Source organism: Perissodus microlepis, chromosome 16 (genome assembly GCF_051167445.1).
Source record: "Perissodus microlepis isolate ML-2025 ecotype Zambia chromosome 16, ASM5116744v1, whole genome shotgun sequence".
Taxonomy (NCBI): Eukaryota; Metazoa; Chordata; class Actinopteri; order Cichliformes; family Cichlidae; genus Perissodus; species Perissodus microlepis.
Window position 1 is genome coordinate 24,656,036 of NC_140476.1, and position 16,270 is coordinate 24,672,305.

The 16,270-nt window shown below is 41.3% G+C and overlaps 1 protein-coding gene across 2 annotated transcripts in view; it reads left to right on the top strand.

Moving 5' to 3' along the window:
• The first annotated feature begins 4,434 nt into the window (after positions 1 to 4,434).
• ankrd44 (ankyrin repeat domain 44) overlaps positions 4,435 to 16,270 on the top strand; it is a 34,900-nt gene continuing 23,064 nt past the window's right edge. For both annotated transcript variants that reach the window (XM_084954962.1, XM_084954964.1), the window contains exons 1-4: positions 4,435 to 5,095; positions 13,898 to 13,981; positions 15,153 to 15,231; positions 15,642 to 15,712. In XM_084954962.1, the coding sequence (XP_084811088.1) occupies positions 5,069 to 5,095; positions 13,898 to 13,981; positions 15,153 to 15,231; positions 15,642 to 15,712 (261 nt within the window). In that variant the 5' untranslated portion in view covers positions 4,435 to 5,068. The remainder of the gene's footprint in view (positions 5,096 to 13,897; positions 13,982 to 15,152; positions 15,232 to 15,641; positions 15,713 to 16,270) is intronic.

Below are 16,270 nucleotides of genomic sequence, written 5' to 3' on the forward strand. Positions count from 1 at the left end.
TTGAAGACGTTTCACCTCTCATCCGAGAACTGAAGAAGCTTCTCGGATGAGAGGTGAAACGTCTTCAAGTAACTTAAAGAAGTCCAGACGCTTTTCTTTGCAAGCTCCTTTGACTTAGAGAGGCATCGTTTCTCAGAAGTAACAGTGGACAGATCTTCCCCAATCTGCAAAACACTGTGCCTATTAATTATGGAACAGTTTCACAGTGATGCTCCTCCTCCTCATGTGGAGTACAAAAGAGTCAGAGAATCTGGAGAAATCTCGCAACGGTCAAGCCATAAAATCAATATTGGATGCCCATGACCTCCAAGCACTCAGATGGCATGATTATGTTAAGGTAATCACTGCATGGACTCAGGAACACAGTTTGCCATGCCGCGGTGGTTAAAGCTCTGTCATGCAAAGAAGCCAAATGTGAACATAATCCAGAAACACCTGGGTGAAAGCTTATTGAAAATCCACTAAGGTAAAGCGGAACACTCTTCAGTTCAGATAAATGGTAAAAAATGGTAAATGGCCTGTATTTGTATAGCGCTTTACTTAGTCCCTAAGGACCCCAAAGCGCTTTACACTACATTTAGTCATCCACCCATTCACACACTGGTGATGGCAAGCTACATTGTAGCCACAGCCACCCTGGGGCGCACTGACAGAGGCGAGGCTGCCGGACACTGGCGCCACCGGGCCCTCTGACCACCACCAGTAGGCAACGGGTGAAGTGTCTTGCCCAAGGACAGAATGACCGAGACTGTCGGAGCCGGGGCTCGAACCGGCAACTTTACAATTACAAGACGAACTGCCAACCCTTGATCGCCCCACGATAAACTGAACTTTGAAATTAGTTTCTGGAAGTCATGAACCCGGCATCCTCCAGACTAAAGAATAGACTGACCACCTGGCTTGTTATCATTGCTCAGTTCCATCTGGAAACTTAGAGGATGTCTGTAATGCTAAAAGGTATATACTGGTTTTAGAGAAAGATATAATCCCATCCATATCACATACTTTTCATTGAAGGCCTCACATATTTCAGAAAGACAATGCTAAACTGCATACTTCAGCTTTTCCAATGACTTTATAGCAGAAGAGTCAGGACTGTTGAGCAGCCACAATCTAATATGAGACAAGAATCGGACTGCTGTTAAACAAAGAGGGGTTGCTACACAGTGACTGTTCTTTTGTGCAAAAATATGGTTTTATGAGATTTGCAAATCATTGCTGCATGTATGTACGCTTTCATGTTATATTCTACCTAAAAAAATATTGCATTTGGCTAAAATTAGAATACTATAGGCCTGATTTTTGTGTTGTCTTATGCAACAGTTATGGAAGTGACTGGTATGATCACATATTTTGCTGTATCAGCTTCTGAATGTCAGGATTTGCTAACACATTTGTCCATAAATTAAAGGTCTCGGTTTGGCTAAATTTTTCATTGGACTACAAAAAGACTTGTGTCGTTATTATTTACCCTACAAGAACCATCCAGAGTCTATTGAGACATTTCTCTGTGAGTAAAAGTTCAAGAGACAGCACAGCACCGTACTTCCTTCAGTTTCCTTCCGTTATAACCTTTAGAACGCACAACTAACAGAAATGCATGAAAACCACACAGACTGTGTACTTGTACTGTGGCTTCTTAACTTCCTTACTGGGACAAAAACGTCAGTCCCCAAAAGGTAGATTGTTATATTTTAGGGGGAATATTTATCTTAAGTTTAGGTTTGGAAATATTCAGGATAATAATGCAAGTCATAAGTTAAGTATTGCCCTCTAAAACTTCCTTGTAGGGACAAAAAAAAGTCTACATGAGTTAAATCACAACGTTTTAGGGTAAAGATTTGGTTTAAAGTTTAGTCTAACCCAGCCATGGCTGGGCCACAAGCCAGTGTACTCACTGTTCATAAACTATGTTTGTTGCAGACAATGGAAGAAGAAGAAAGGGGGACGGCATCTTCAGAGGCAAGAGAGAAGGAAAGGCAGGAGTTTGGGGTTGAGAGTTGGGTCTTTAAATGTATGGACTGTGATCGGCAAAGGAAGAGAGCTGGATAACACGATGGAAAGAAGGAAAGATAGATATATGACTTGCACAGACCAGGTGTAAGAGAAGCAAAGCCAGGAGCAGTGGGGGTCAGTGCACTAAAGGTTGGGTTTCAGGTAGAAAAGAAAGGAATTCTGGAGTAAGTTGGGTGATGTATAAGAAAGTAGGAAGGTGCACACAGGTGGAGTACTTCTACTACAGAAAGTGCAATCCGAAAAACATATGAGACTGCAAGGTGGTGTCGGGGGAGAATGTAGGCAGGAAGTGAGATGAGTTAGTTACTTAGGGATGCAGACTTGAGACTGGAACAGCCAGGATCGGACCACCAAGGTCCCTGTACACCAGGAGTGTGTAAAATGTTCACCACAACTGTAGAGACTTAGAGAGACTTAGAGCTTTCGTGCAGTTTCTTGCACAGCGAAATTGGGTAGCTGAACCACAAAGGTGCTAAAGTAAGAAGAAGAGAAACCAATATACAACGAAGGCGGAAAATAAATAAATAATTAAATAAATAGAATAAAATAAAAAACAGTGTATATGTATACATATGTGAGTGGAACTATATACATGGTGTATGTGTAGGAAACATTGAAACAGACTGGGACCAAAATAATTGCACATGAGCCAAAAATATTGCATAGAACATGGAAAGACTGAGATATTGCACATAGATGATCAACAGCAGTGTCAGGGTGGATGTGTTGGGGAAGTCTTTACACACTCTTAGTTTGCATTAAGAGTTCTGACAGCCCACGGGAAGAAGCTGTTCTTTCGTCTGTTGGTTTTGCACCTGATGGATCTGAGCCTTTTTCCAGAGGGCAGGATGTTGAATAGGTGGTGGTTAGGATGGAGGTGGTCCTTTATAATTGCCCTGGCTCTGGAGAGACATCTTGAGCTGGCAATTAAGTCCAGGGAGGGGAGTGGACAGCCGATCACCTTCTCTGCAGTTCTGATGACCCTCTGTAGTCTCTTCTTGTCAGCTGTTGTGCACCAGCACACTCTCGATAGTGGCACGGTAGAAGGACAATAGGAGTTCAGTCTGCAGCCTGTTTCATCTCAGAACCCTCAAGAAAGCAGAGCAGAAGAGAGGTGATGAACAGTGAGCAGCAGAATGGCTTTGTGCTAAGAAAGTGCACTACAGATGTGATGTTTGCTTTGAGGGTGTTAATAGAGAAGTGTAGAGGAGGTCAGGAGTTGCACTGTGACTGTCAATTCTTTGTGGATCTTGAGAAAGAGGAACTGTAGAAATGCACGAGGAAGTCAGGACAGCAAGACAGTGTTGAGATGTCTGGAAGGAGTGCCGGAGGTGTTCAAAGTGGGGGTGGGATTACATCAGGGATTGGCTCTGAGCCCCTTCTTGTTCACAGCGGCAATGGACAGGTTGATGATGATGGCAGCCAGGATGTTTGCAGAGTAGGAAGCAGGTGGAGGAGAGTATGGAGAGGTGGAGGTATGCACTGGAGAGAAGAGGAATGAAAGTTAGTAAAAGCAAGACAGAACACATATGTGTGAATGAGAGATAGACCAGTGAAAAGATGAACATGCAAGGACTACAGAGAGTGAAGGTAAATGAGTTTAAATACCCGGGGTCAACCATCAGAACCAACGGACAGCACAAAGATCTGGGTCAGGGCAGATAGCTGCCGCTCCCTGTGCCTGGTTCTGCCGGAGCTTTCTTCCTGTTAAAAACGTTTCCTTCCCACTGTCGCCAAGTGCTTCTCAAAGGAGGAATTTGATTGCTGGGATTTTCTCAGTATTATTGTAGGGTCTTTGCCTTAAAGACCACAGCTTCTTGAGGTGACTTCTGTTGCGATTTTGGTGCTCTACAAATAAAAGTGAAATGAACTGAATAGAAGAGAGTGCAAACAAAGTGGAGTGGGTGAAGATGAATGTGAAAGGGAAGGTTTACAAGATGGTAGTGAGACCTGCTGCCATGTAGTGTGTTTTGGAGACTGTAGCACTAACAAAAAGATGGGAAGTCAAGCTGGACGTGGCAGAGCTGAAGATGTTAAAGTTTTCATCTCAGTATGACCAGGATTAGAAATTAGTACATCGGAGGGACAGTTTAGATTGAGCATTTTGGAGACAGCGTTAGAGGCAAGCCTGAGATGGTATGAACATGTGCAGAGGATGGATAGCAGATGTGGAATATGGAGCTCCCAGGCAGGATGGATGGATTAAACTGGTTTTAGTCCACAAAGAACAATCTGCTCTATCTACATGGTGCTTGATGTCTGCCCATCTTATCAGAAATTACATTTGTCACTTGAAGTGGGACTAATTCATGAACAAATATCTGGAATGAAAATTACACTACATCTTTATATAACCTACATCACTGCAGTCATCACAGCCATCTCTCTTTACACGCATTCATTTTTCATGCTTTGTGTTACTTATTTTTGGATCGTGTAACTGCGTTTCGGCCTCTCTCTGTATCCAGTGGATGGCAGCAGCGAGGGGTATTCTGCTTGTTGTTGATGCTGAGGAAGCTTCTCCTCCACTTCTGCATCTAAAGAGACAAGCACGAACTTCCTGTGTGATCTCCGTTCAGCTGACTTCACCCTGGCTGCCTCTCTGGGAGGCTTACAGGCTGTGCAGTCTGGGGGATAGAGAGCCTTCTGTAGGCGGTGTACAGCTCGCAGAGACGCTTGGAATATTCTTGCAGAAGCATCAACAGAAGATCAGCAGCAGCAGCCATAAATGTGGATTGTTTACACCGGTCGGTCGAGCCGTTCCTGCTTCCCCGCCTCCCTACTCCGAGCGGCCGACTGTGCTCAGCAGCGTAGCCGCAGATAGCGTCAGTGGAACGGGGCTGATGGCCCTGGTGCTCGGCCCGGCCTCCATCACCCTCAGCGTCTGCCCGTGAGACTCCTAGAGAGCTACAAAGCCACACCGCTACATCTAGTCGCCTCAAGTCCCGTGGGAAGAGCGGAGAAAGGAGAGGCGGAGCGGGGCTCAGCATCGCACCGTGCATGGTGCTGCGGTGTCGGAGGGAGTGGATGTGCAGCCAGAGCTGACCCAGAGATGGCTGTTCTCAAACTGGCCGACCAGGTAGGACCAGCTAGCCAGTTAGCTTAGCTTCCAGACCTGCAGAAGCACAGTATTTCTCCTCCTGTGTGGTAGGAAAGTGTTTCAGTAGCACATGTTGTGCTATTTAGTTTTATACAGCCTAGAAAATAATAAAATAGATTCCTTCCCCACAGATTGGGCACAGGACTCTATCAATAAATTAGCATAACACTAAAAAAGAAAATGGCCTTATTATTTGTTGTAAATGTCGTTAAAATGGTGACAGCTCATCTGTCTCACATTTCCTGTTCTGTTTCCTCCTGTAAGCTGTTAATGTCTTCAGTAACTACTGTGTTGAAGTCAAAGTACCCGAGTATTTCCCAGGGAAGGCCCCTAAGTTTGAAAACAATACTTTGAAGCTTTGTATTCTTGGACTTTGCTAAAATAGACTCGCACAGTTCACAGTTTTAAGTATGGATAACTGACTCTTTATGCATCCTCTCAGTGCAACCTGTCTGAATCAGGCTGCTTCAGCTCCTTCCTCTTTAAGGTCCCCTCCCTAAAAGTCCGCCTTCAAACCCATTGGCCAGTTTCTGAAATGCTGCAGAGTAGTAACACTCAGCCCATGTAAATTGTGTTGCTTCTACTTCTGGGCCATCTTTTGCCCATGAGATGATTTATCATCATTTCATTTAAAATCTTTTAAAAACACTCATATAAAATGTGCATTTTGGTGCACACAGTATAGTGTAATTAGTCTGTAACTGACTTATTAAACTTGCTTCTTGGTAAAAATGACCGCAAAAGCCAAGTATGTCTTTTGTTCTTATAGATCCTGCTTTTCTTCTTATATAGTGCTTTTCTACTCTGTTCAGTGGTAAACTGTGAACTAATGAACTAGCTGATAATCAGAAGCTATTGTGCTCTGTAATTAACACTTTAAAGTATCCCAGTCTAACAGTCTTCAAATGTCTTTCTTTGCTAAACCACAAAATTTAAAGTTGTCTTTGAAAAAGCTAAAATCTTCGTTCAGTGGGTATTGTTTTAAAATTTCTGTTAAAGAAATTCTTTTTCTGTTTATTGACTGATTGTTTCACCTTGAACATGTCGAAGAGGAGCTTAGAAAATATTTTACTTTGAAGTAGATTTAATCAGACAAATTTTATGTAGAATTCTGGCTGAAATATTTACTTGATTAATTATTCAGTATAATATTAAAATGATTTTAACCTGTCCATTTTTTGAAACTCAATTTTTCAACCACAGTGTTGCTTTTTTTCTTTTTTGTTTGAATTTAAAGTACACAGACTAAATTTGAGGTTTGAATTATTAGTTGAAGTCATTCACAGCTATCAGTTTGGCTCTTGTTAATTTCAAGATATCAACAAATTGAGCAAATTCTTTTAGTCTTAAATTAAACAAACAACATATGAAACAAAAATAAAGCAAAATCAAAACAAACATACATAAATCAAAAACAAGAAATAAGCAAGCCCCACCACAGTATAGTTTCTTTCATATAAAAAATACAGAATGTGTAACTTTGCAGATTCACAAGTTATGGAAAAACAAACAAACAAAAAACCCCCCAAAAAGAACTAAAACACCATTTCCAGCAACATTACCGTCCTGGGTTAACCCTGTTTTCTTCATTCTTATACTTATTTAAAATTAGGTTTTTATATTTTAATTTAAACTGGTTTATGTTTTTACTTTCTTTTATTTCTTCTGTTAGACTGTTCCATAATTTAACTCCTGCAATTGAGATAGACATAGTTTTTAAAGTTGTTCTAGCACTTTGTATTTTTAAATTCCATTTCCCTCTTAAGTTATACCCACCTTCTCTTTCTATGAACAATTTACAGATTTCTTTTGGAAGCAATTTATTTCTTACTTTATACATTATTTGCGCTGTTTTAAGCTGCACCAAGTCTTGGAATTTAATAGCTTGCATTTTGACAAAGAGTGCATTTGTATGGTCCCTGTACCTGTGCCCCACAATGAAAATGTTAAAAATGCTTACTGGCTGTATGTCAGCAGTGCTGTAATGTTTCAGATTCCTTGTGAAGGACCTCCAAAATGACCTCCAACTCAAAAAATTCAAATTGTCCCAAGGAGACATACTTGACATGATGTGTTCAGTACTCTTCAGCAGAGGTTGAAAAATAAGAATTTTTATTTAAACAAGTCATAAACAAGCAGCCCTAAAGGTGTTCAGAGAAATATAAATTTGAATATTTACATTTAAAACTCGGGCACAGTCTGCGACTGTTATGTTACTTTACAGTCACACACTGGTTAAAAAGTACAATTAGACAAACTGCTACAAAAAGAATCACAAAAGTGACAAAGAAACACTTAAAGGCTACAAAGAAACTTGTAACAGCTACAGGACACAATATTGCTACAAAGAGACACTTACTGGCTACAAAGAGATAGTTGTTGATAACAAAGACACACAACAGCTACAAATAGACACATGATGGCTGCACACAGACAACCAGCTACATATGGACACAAAATGAAGAGATACACAGTGACTACAAAGATCTCTCTGTGGGCAGCAGCACAAATACACACCTCTCTGAGCAGATGTGAGCATGAAAGTGTAAAAGTACGTGATTTTGTAAATAAAAATACAAAAGCAACACTGCCTATTAAAACAGCACTTTGAGAATCACGACCCTCAGAGGTCCTTCCTAATCTCACATTAAGATTTTTTTTTCAAAGTTAACCGACTCAGCATCTCTCTGCAGAGCTCTCATGTGGCCATGTGAGATATGTCTTGAGGGAAGCAAGAGCTGCTGTCAGAGTGTGTGTGTGTGTGTCTGTGTGTATGACCTAGAAGTGTAGCACTTCCTGTTATTTTCAGACATGCTGATGATGCCTGATAACTGGATGCCTCAGACTTTTTTCTTTTCATCCCGGGCTTATCAACAGTGGGTACCATAACAATCCCACTGCTGTAACGTCTCTGTTAACTTGTGATCTGCTGAATTGATTCCGAGGTTTACGTCATGTCTAAAATTCCTCAGATGTGTTTGTGAATAAACATCAACTTTTTTTTTCTCTCTCGTTTTTTGTGCATGCGTGGAAATGAAAGACTCTGTGGGGTAAAAAAAAAACTCATCGCAGAACGCAAAGGAAGTACAGGAAGTCGTTGACTTCTGACTTTGTGCCAAAGCACAGTTATGTGTCTGTTGTAGATGTGCACACGATTTGAAGCAGGTGAAACATTGAGACCTCTTTAAAAATGACTGCGAACAGAAGTAAATGGGAACAATTTTGTCCTTTTCAAATACGTAATTGTTCGTGTTAAACTCAACTTTTAAAACGTTCTCAACTTTCTTTATAATTAGCCCCAAACCATAGGATTGTCTTTACAAAGCTGAATAGTGGATCATGTTCAGGAAATTACAAGGAACGTTTCCAGGTAATTACAAGGACAAAACGAAACTTGTTACGCTTTCACTGTTTGAGGAAGTCTGAAGTAGGTTGAAGGTTGAAGGTTGTAGCCAACCTTTACATGGAGGAAGTGGAAAGGAAGGCTCTTGGCTCTTTCAAAGGAAGAGTACCCAGCCACTGGTACAGATATGTGGACGACACCTGGGTCAAAATCAAGACACAAGAAGTGGAATCCTTCACTGCGCACATTAACGCTGTGGATAAAAACATCAAGTTCACCAGGGAAGACACAAAGGACAACTGTTTGCCTTTCCTGGACTGCGCTGTGCACATTGAAGAGAACGGCAAACTCAACATCGAAGTTTACCGGAAGCCCACACACACGGACCAGTACCTCCTCTTTGACTCCCATCACCCTTTGGAACACAAACTTGGAGTAATTAGGACCCTACACCACCGGGCAGAACATGTTCCCTCTAAGCCTGAAGGAAAAAAGAAGGAACACACACATGTAAAGGAAGCACTCAAAACGTGCGGCTATCCTAAATGGGCATTCTTAAAGTCAGCAAAGAGGCACAGAAAAGAAGACCAGACACCAACGAGGGAGGATAAGAAGGACAGACGCAACAACATTGTCATCCCCTATGTAGCCGGTGTATCAGAAAAACTTAGGAGAGTTTTCTCCAAGCATGACATCCCGGTGCATTTCAGACCCAGCAACACGCTCAGACAAAAACTGGTTCACCCGAAAGACAAAACGCCAAAACACAGACTTAACAATGTGGTGTATGCTGTACAGTGCAGCGAGGAATGCCCAGACCTCTACATTGGAGAGACCAAACAGCCACTTCACAAGCGCATGGCACAACACAGAAGAGCCACCTCCACAGGACAAGACTCAGCAGTCCATCTGCATCTTAAGGATAAAGGACACTCTTTCGAGGATGCCAATGTTCACATTTTGGACAGAGAGGACAGATGGTTTGAAAGAGGAGTGAAAGAAGCCATCTATGTCCACTGTGAGCGACCATCTTTGAACAGAGGCGGGGGTTTACGACACCAACTCTCTGCCATCTATAATCCAGTTTTGAGATCCCTTCCCAGACGCCTTAACGCCCACTCACATCCTGGGCCATCTGACCTCAGGAATTCGCATGATAAGGTGGGGCCAGGTTTCACAATGAACACACCCGAAACTCTGGCTGATTGGGACCCACACCCAGTTTCACACCTTGGCTCAGGCGACTAGAGGATCATCAGGGGGTCCTTTTGTCCCTCTGTGGGGGGATACTCCCACTAGGTTTATATCTGGGACTCTCCACCATTTGACCTTAGAACTGAAGAAGCTTCTCGGATGAGAGGTGAAACGTCTTCAAGTAAACTTAAAGAAGTCCAGACGCTTTTCTTTGCAAGCTCCTTTGACGAGGAAGTCTGAAGTGTGCCACTGAGCCTGAGGAGAAGAGACTGAGCCAGTAAGAGGCCTGTTACCTCAGGCATCAGCGGAAATTAAGGCATTGTTGCAGAGCACATATATTTCAGGTTAGCCTGCTAGTGTGTTTGGAGGATGCCAGTGGAATGAAAACATTGGTAATCAGATGCAGGATGTTTGTGCAGTATAAGGTGGAGAGAGGATTGTACTGCACCGGCCCAGAACCTCAGGTTCTAATAGCTGGTTCCACTCGGTTCTTGTTCACGATTAGTAAAATCAGTGTTCAGAAATTCCCCCAAAAAACACATGTACTGAATGCTAATGACCCAGCTTGCTTTTAGAAGCAGCACTCCATTAGCTTAAACAGGATAGCATAAGCCAAAACATGTTAATGGTAGCTGATTGATGAATCTAAACTGGGCAACATTAGTACATTAGTGAATGTATGAATGTTGGTGTTTGTGAGATTTGAATGTCACAGTTCACATACAGCAAAAGCTACTTAAAAAGTTACAAGCAGCTTCCAGGTCACCTTATGAACCGTAGCTGAGTTAGCCAAAACCATAGACACAATGTCACCCATTGATTGGTGAAATCTGTTTCGACGTCTCAAGATGAGTGTTTCTGCTGTTGCAAAGAAATGGACGTACCAAGGATGAGCAGGTTTGACTTTGAAATTGCGTGCTCATTGGTTAATGACTCCTTATTGACAGCTTGTTACCCATGAGTGTGCAGTTTCTTCCCATGGATAATCCTTGATTTTGAATCATGGTACGAACAAGATTTTCAAAAAAGATCTTTTTCATCAGTATGATCAAAAATGAGTGAGTGAGCTATTTTCTTGTAGACTTCTATAAGACTGGAAGTTGTCTTGCAACCACGTCTTTGGCCTTCACGTGGAATTTAGGTTTAAGGAACTTCCATCTTGGCTTCATTTTTGCACGTCCAACAAATAAAGCTCAGTGAATTTCCACGTCTTCTGCTGTTTATGGCCCAAACAGGGTTCTATTAATTACTGATTTAGACCAAAGAAAAATAAGGTCAGGTGCTTTCATAAATGTTAAGCTAACATTAGCCTTTGACAGCATTGCTACTCCACAAACAACAATGGCTCCTGACTAGTTACTAGTGTTAAAAACATCTCCCACATCACTATAACCTGTTGTTAAATCCAGGCTTTGTGGAGGATTACACCAGGTGTAGATGTCATAAAACAGTAACATTTAAAGAGATCAACATTGTCTTTTGTTTTTAATTTTAGTGAATGGAGAACCTTTAATGTATTTATTACAGAGTCATATGTGTTCTGCAGTCTCATTGGTTGCACACCTCAAAGTTGAGATAGGTTTACATTGGGACATGCCTACTTCAAGGCACTAGTGGTTTTGTTTTTTTGCCCGTAGTCACTTGAAACTGCTGAACGTCACTGACTTTCTTTGGTCTGTAGTCACCACACTGCTGCAAATCTTTCCTTCCTTGACAGTACTTGCATTTTTTGACTTTTGTTCCTCTTTAACTTATCCCTCATCCTCTACCCATTTGCTAAATATCCCCATACGTGATCCTTGCGTCTGTATACCAGTAAGTTTAAATACGTTTGGGAAAAAAGTTGACATACTTGAACTTGAGAATAGAAGAAGTGTGACATTTATTTAAAATATATAATTATTAGATCCTTAACACAAAAAGTCATATGTTATGGCCAAATATGTTTGGCTGTTACCGGCAGGCTGACACTGCACGTTGAAGAGCATTTTCTCAACGTTATTGGTTACTAACGGGATGTTGGTCACATTGGTTCTGCCTTAAGGCTAATGGGAAGTGTGTGTGTGTTTGTGTTTGCGTGCGTGAATGTGTGCAAGCTGCAATAATGAGCTCCTGTGTTTGAAATAGCCCGTGGGGATGATATACCAGGAAGACTAGTGCAGAAAGCCAAGTCCTGATGTCATTTCCTGTCTAAACCTGTCTTCCTCAAGCTTCACTGCATTTCTCACTTAGCATTTCTCTGAGTTATTGGATTTATTTACTAGAGTTCCCAACAGAGGACACTAGCTTTTCTACTAAGGTATTCCCCTGACACATCCTATGAATCGTTGCCTTCTTGTGGCAGTACCAACCAACTCCTGAGAGATGCCAGCTGAGTGTTTTTGTTACAGCCACTAAGCATCGAGCTAAATATGCCTATAATCCTGACTCCATCACTGCAACTTTGTGAGTGTGGGAACGAGCATAGATGAGCTCATTTGCATTATTGTGTGACTCTGTCGGTGTTACACATTAGATCTGATCTGAACTAGCAGCTTTAAACATTAGTGTGGTAGAAAAGCAACTCCTGTGTACTGCAAGTAAAAGTAACAGCTACAGTCCTGCGACATGCTGCGCACACGTGTCTGCCTTCACTCTCAGCAGTGAGTGAGATGATGGATGCTGCAGCAAAATTACATTCAGGGGAATGAAACAGTCAGATGAGGAAGAAGTGTTGTGGCGTGCTGTATTTTTAAAGCAGAAGTGAAAAACTTCTCTGTGGTTGGTTCCTCTCTCAGGTTTCTGAGAAGGAGAGACTGTGTAACAGGAAGTGAGGCAGGAGTAGCAGAAACGCACAGGAAGTGAAGTGAGGCCTCCCTCTGCTCAGCCTGGTTCATAAATAACACAATGAGCACAATCTACACATCATCTACATTTCGGTTTCAATTTTGCAAATTTTTAAATTGAGACATTTTGACTATATTTGTAATTGTGTTTTTAGTATTTTTTTTAACTAAAGGAGCTATATCTGTTTGTTTTCATGTTTTCAAATGGGAGCATTTGCTGTTGTCTTTAAAAAAATCATTTTCTAAAAACTGGTAGTCCTTAGCATCCTGCTACTCTTGTTCCCCAATACAAATTTGCCGCCTTCAGAATATTAATAAATTATAAAAATAACATTAAAGAAACATGCTTAGATATTAATGCTTAAAAAAATGTTGTAATGTAGTTGTAATGATATTAACCTGCTACTGATGTTGCTATGACAATGATATCATAGCAACATAACATAATAGCCTAAAAAAAAATAGTTAGCTCCTTTGCTAGCCTGAACAAGCTAACATCACCTGCTATTTTAGCCCAAATAGTATAACACCAGTGATAATGACTTTATTTTGTTTAGGTTATTGTACATTAGATACAATAACCTAAACAAAATAAAGCTAGCTGATAATTTAATAGATTAAGCAGAAGGAGATAAACTGAACCTAAACTGGATACATTACCTGCAATCCTCATAGGCTAAAGTAGAAAATAGAGGTACAGTTTTAAAAAGTCATGAGTTTGTGTAATGTCAGTGCATAGATCGTGATTGTGTTTCAGAATTTAATCCATGCTTGTTTCAAAACAGGTTAATCGTTAACAGAAATGTAATCAGGAAAAATGATATTCCCATACTTTGCTTCCAAAGAACCAGAACTTGTTCTAATTTGTCAGTCTTCCTTTTCAGGGTTTTCCTTTGGACACTGGCTGCTGTTTCACTCGTGACAATTTTGATTGTTAAATTTATTTATTTATTTAATACAAACATTTAAAGAACATATTTGGCTTTAATACTGTTTAGCAAAACCTGCATGAACCTGAACCTAAAAACTGGCCTTTAAGTCCGCCACATGTTGTCCCAGTTTTCTGTGTTTTTGCATTCCTCAAAAACCTCTGATATCTGCTGTTTGGGCCTGTATTTACCTCACCTCTCTCATCCTGAAAAGAATAATAGGGGCATCGGAGACACTGAGCCCTTTTTTATTTTTGTGATGTGTATCTACCAAAAATTTTCCACAGTAGTTTCTCTGTCTCACAGAGAAACAGGAGATATAAGAAGTAAGGGAAGGCCTGCATTTCTTTTGTGTACAGTCTGCAGTTTTTGTACACGCTGCAGCTTTAAGTACTGCACACATAGGCAGCACTTCATACCGTGGGAAGGATCATAGCCTTTTGTAACGTCCGTAGTGGTCACGTGACTGTGTTATTTCTCGTCCCCGCAGCCTCCTCTCATCCAGGCAATCTTCAGTGGAGATTCTGAAGAGATCCGTATGCTCATATACAAGTCTGAAGACATCAATGCTCTGGTATGGTCACATGTACACCAAACAGGCATTCTGTCTCTGTGCATGTGAAACACTCACCTATTCATATTTTCCACAGAGCAGATGGTTTGTATTCACAAATAAACTGTATGCAGGTACTTACCTCACTGGCTGCTGCTGTGAAGTGGAGGAAGAGTGAGCTCTTTTTTTTTTTTTAGCTCTTGGTTTCTACATTTATACACATGACAGATGTGTATAAGTGACACATGATAAAAAGCTCACCCTGCATGTGCTGAATTTATAAAGAATATCAATCTAATTTAAGTGGTTTCACCATAACTCTGTTCATCCAGGACACAAATATTCACACAAAGCACTTGTGTTCTCGCCATCGTCTGTAAGCGTGCATGTTTTAGTGCAGAAAAAGTTTCCTTTGCCCAAAGTCAGCTTTTAGGGAAATAAAACTGGACTCGGTGGCAACCACCTTTTTCTTCGTTCCACCCCCACTTCCTGTTTTAGAATGAGGGAATTAGGGCTCCAAGTTAAGAATCAGTAAAACCAGAGTTCAGGGTGAGTGTTTATTTACACATCTGCTCATATGGGTATAAATACACAACACATGTCGGGGCTGTCCTCTCTGCTTATGTCAGCCCACTCAGCCAGTGTGATGGGCATTTATTCAATGAGACGCTCTGAGCACGAGGTCACTGATCCTCTACTCATCTGTGACCTCATACCAGCTGCATGAATGGAAATAGCACTGGATTTAAATACTTATAGATTTGGTTATCAGATCCATCTGTTGATGGTATGCTGTATGTTTGGTAAATGTAAACAGAGGCTTTTGTGTTTACAGGAAAACTCCACAGAGCGCTTTAAATGTTGCTGTGCAGACTGGCTTTGCCTTCGAGAAATGCAGAACAACTACAAGGATGTACAAAAGAGCCACACATAGACAAAAAACACCCCCAAAGAAACATAAAGACACATATAACTGCCACACAGAGACACAGAAACGACCACAAAGGGGCAACCCCCCCCACGACAACAACCACAGAGACTCGATCAAACAGCCGCAAAGTCATACAAGCAGATAACAGAAACCATCACAGAGGGAAAATTGCCAGAAGACAATTAGGACTGTAACTGTGTGACATGTGCTCATATGTGGGAGGGTCACTTGTCTCATAACGCACCACTGTTCCTCCATCAGGATGCAGAAAAGCGCACTCCGCTGCATGCAGCAGCCTTCCTGGGCGATGGTGAGATCACCGAACTCCTCATCCTCTCGGGTAAAACACGCCACGTCTTTCTTGCAGATTTCAGCTGTTTTTGTTGTTGTTTTTTATTGAATGAATGTAGATGTGGAGCTTTATGACATTTAAAGCATCCCAGATAAAATACAGTTAGCTCATGTCCAATTTAAAAACAAACACACAAACAAACCCCTACATTGTTTTGATAATATTAAATTACCTAAAACTTTACGTAGCCCGGCCACTAACGTCCTGACTGTCGCCCTCAATATGCTTCATCATTTTCTGGTGAAAGTAATTACCGTGTGGATGCATCTAAGGCTCATGTTAGTTGATGGAAGTGGAAGGCTTGTGTTTCCTAGAGTTGTGAGGAAATTTCCAGAGTGCTTTGTAAACGTGAAGTTACATCTTTTCTGTGTTTGACATGCTGTGTTTCCGCTCTGCAGGGGCACGTGTCAACGCCAAAGATAACATGTGGCTGACCCCTCTCCATCGCGCTGTTGCATCTCGGAGTGAGGTGAAAACACACACACACACACACGGGCAGTGCAGTCAGGGAACCTCGGTGTGTTTTACATGAAAGCAGACAGATGACTTTTCTTTTTAGGTCTCAACCAGAACTCACACTGTTCTCCATCTTAAGGAATCTGGGTTACAGCAGTTCATTGGCTGCATAACTCCCAGTATCCATACTGGTAATTTATCATAGCAGGACTAGCTGAAGGCTCCACTGGCTGTGTGCCCATTTATAGATATTCAGGTCGCACTTATCATCAGTGTGATGGCAAATTCTCATCTAGTTTTTGTGTTTAAAATGTTTATATTAGCCAAGTTTATGATACCAAGTATCATGGGTTTATATGTACACGTTAAGAGTGGTTAGAGTCTTAGCAAGCTCTTGCTTATTAGACTGTATGTATTTATGTGACAGATGAACTTTATTTTCAAATTCTGATCATTGTCTTTACATTTAAGTGCAAGATATTCCAACTGTTCAGAAGTCTTGATCCACCCCTCATTTCTTTGCCAGGGAAATGGGAAGTTGAAACATGACCAAACAACCAGGGAAATATAG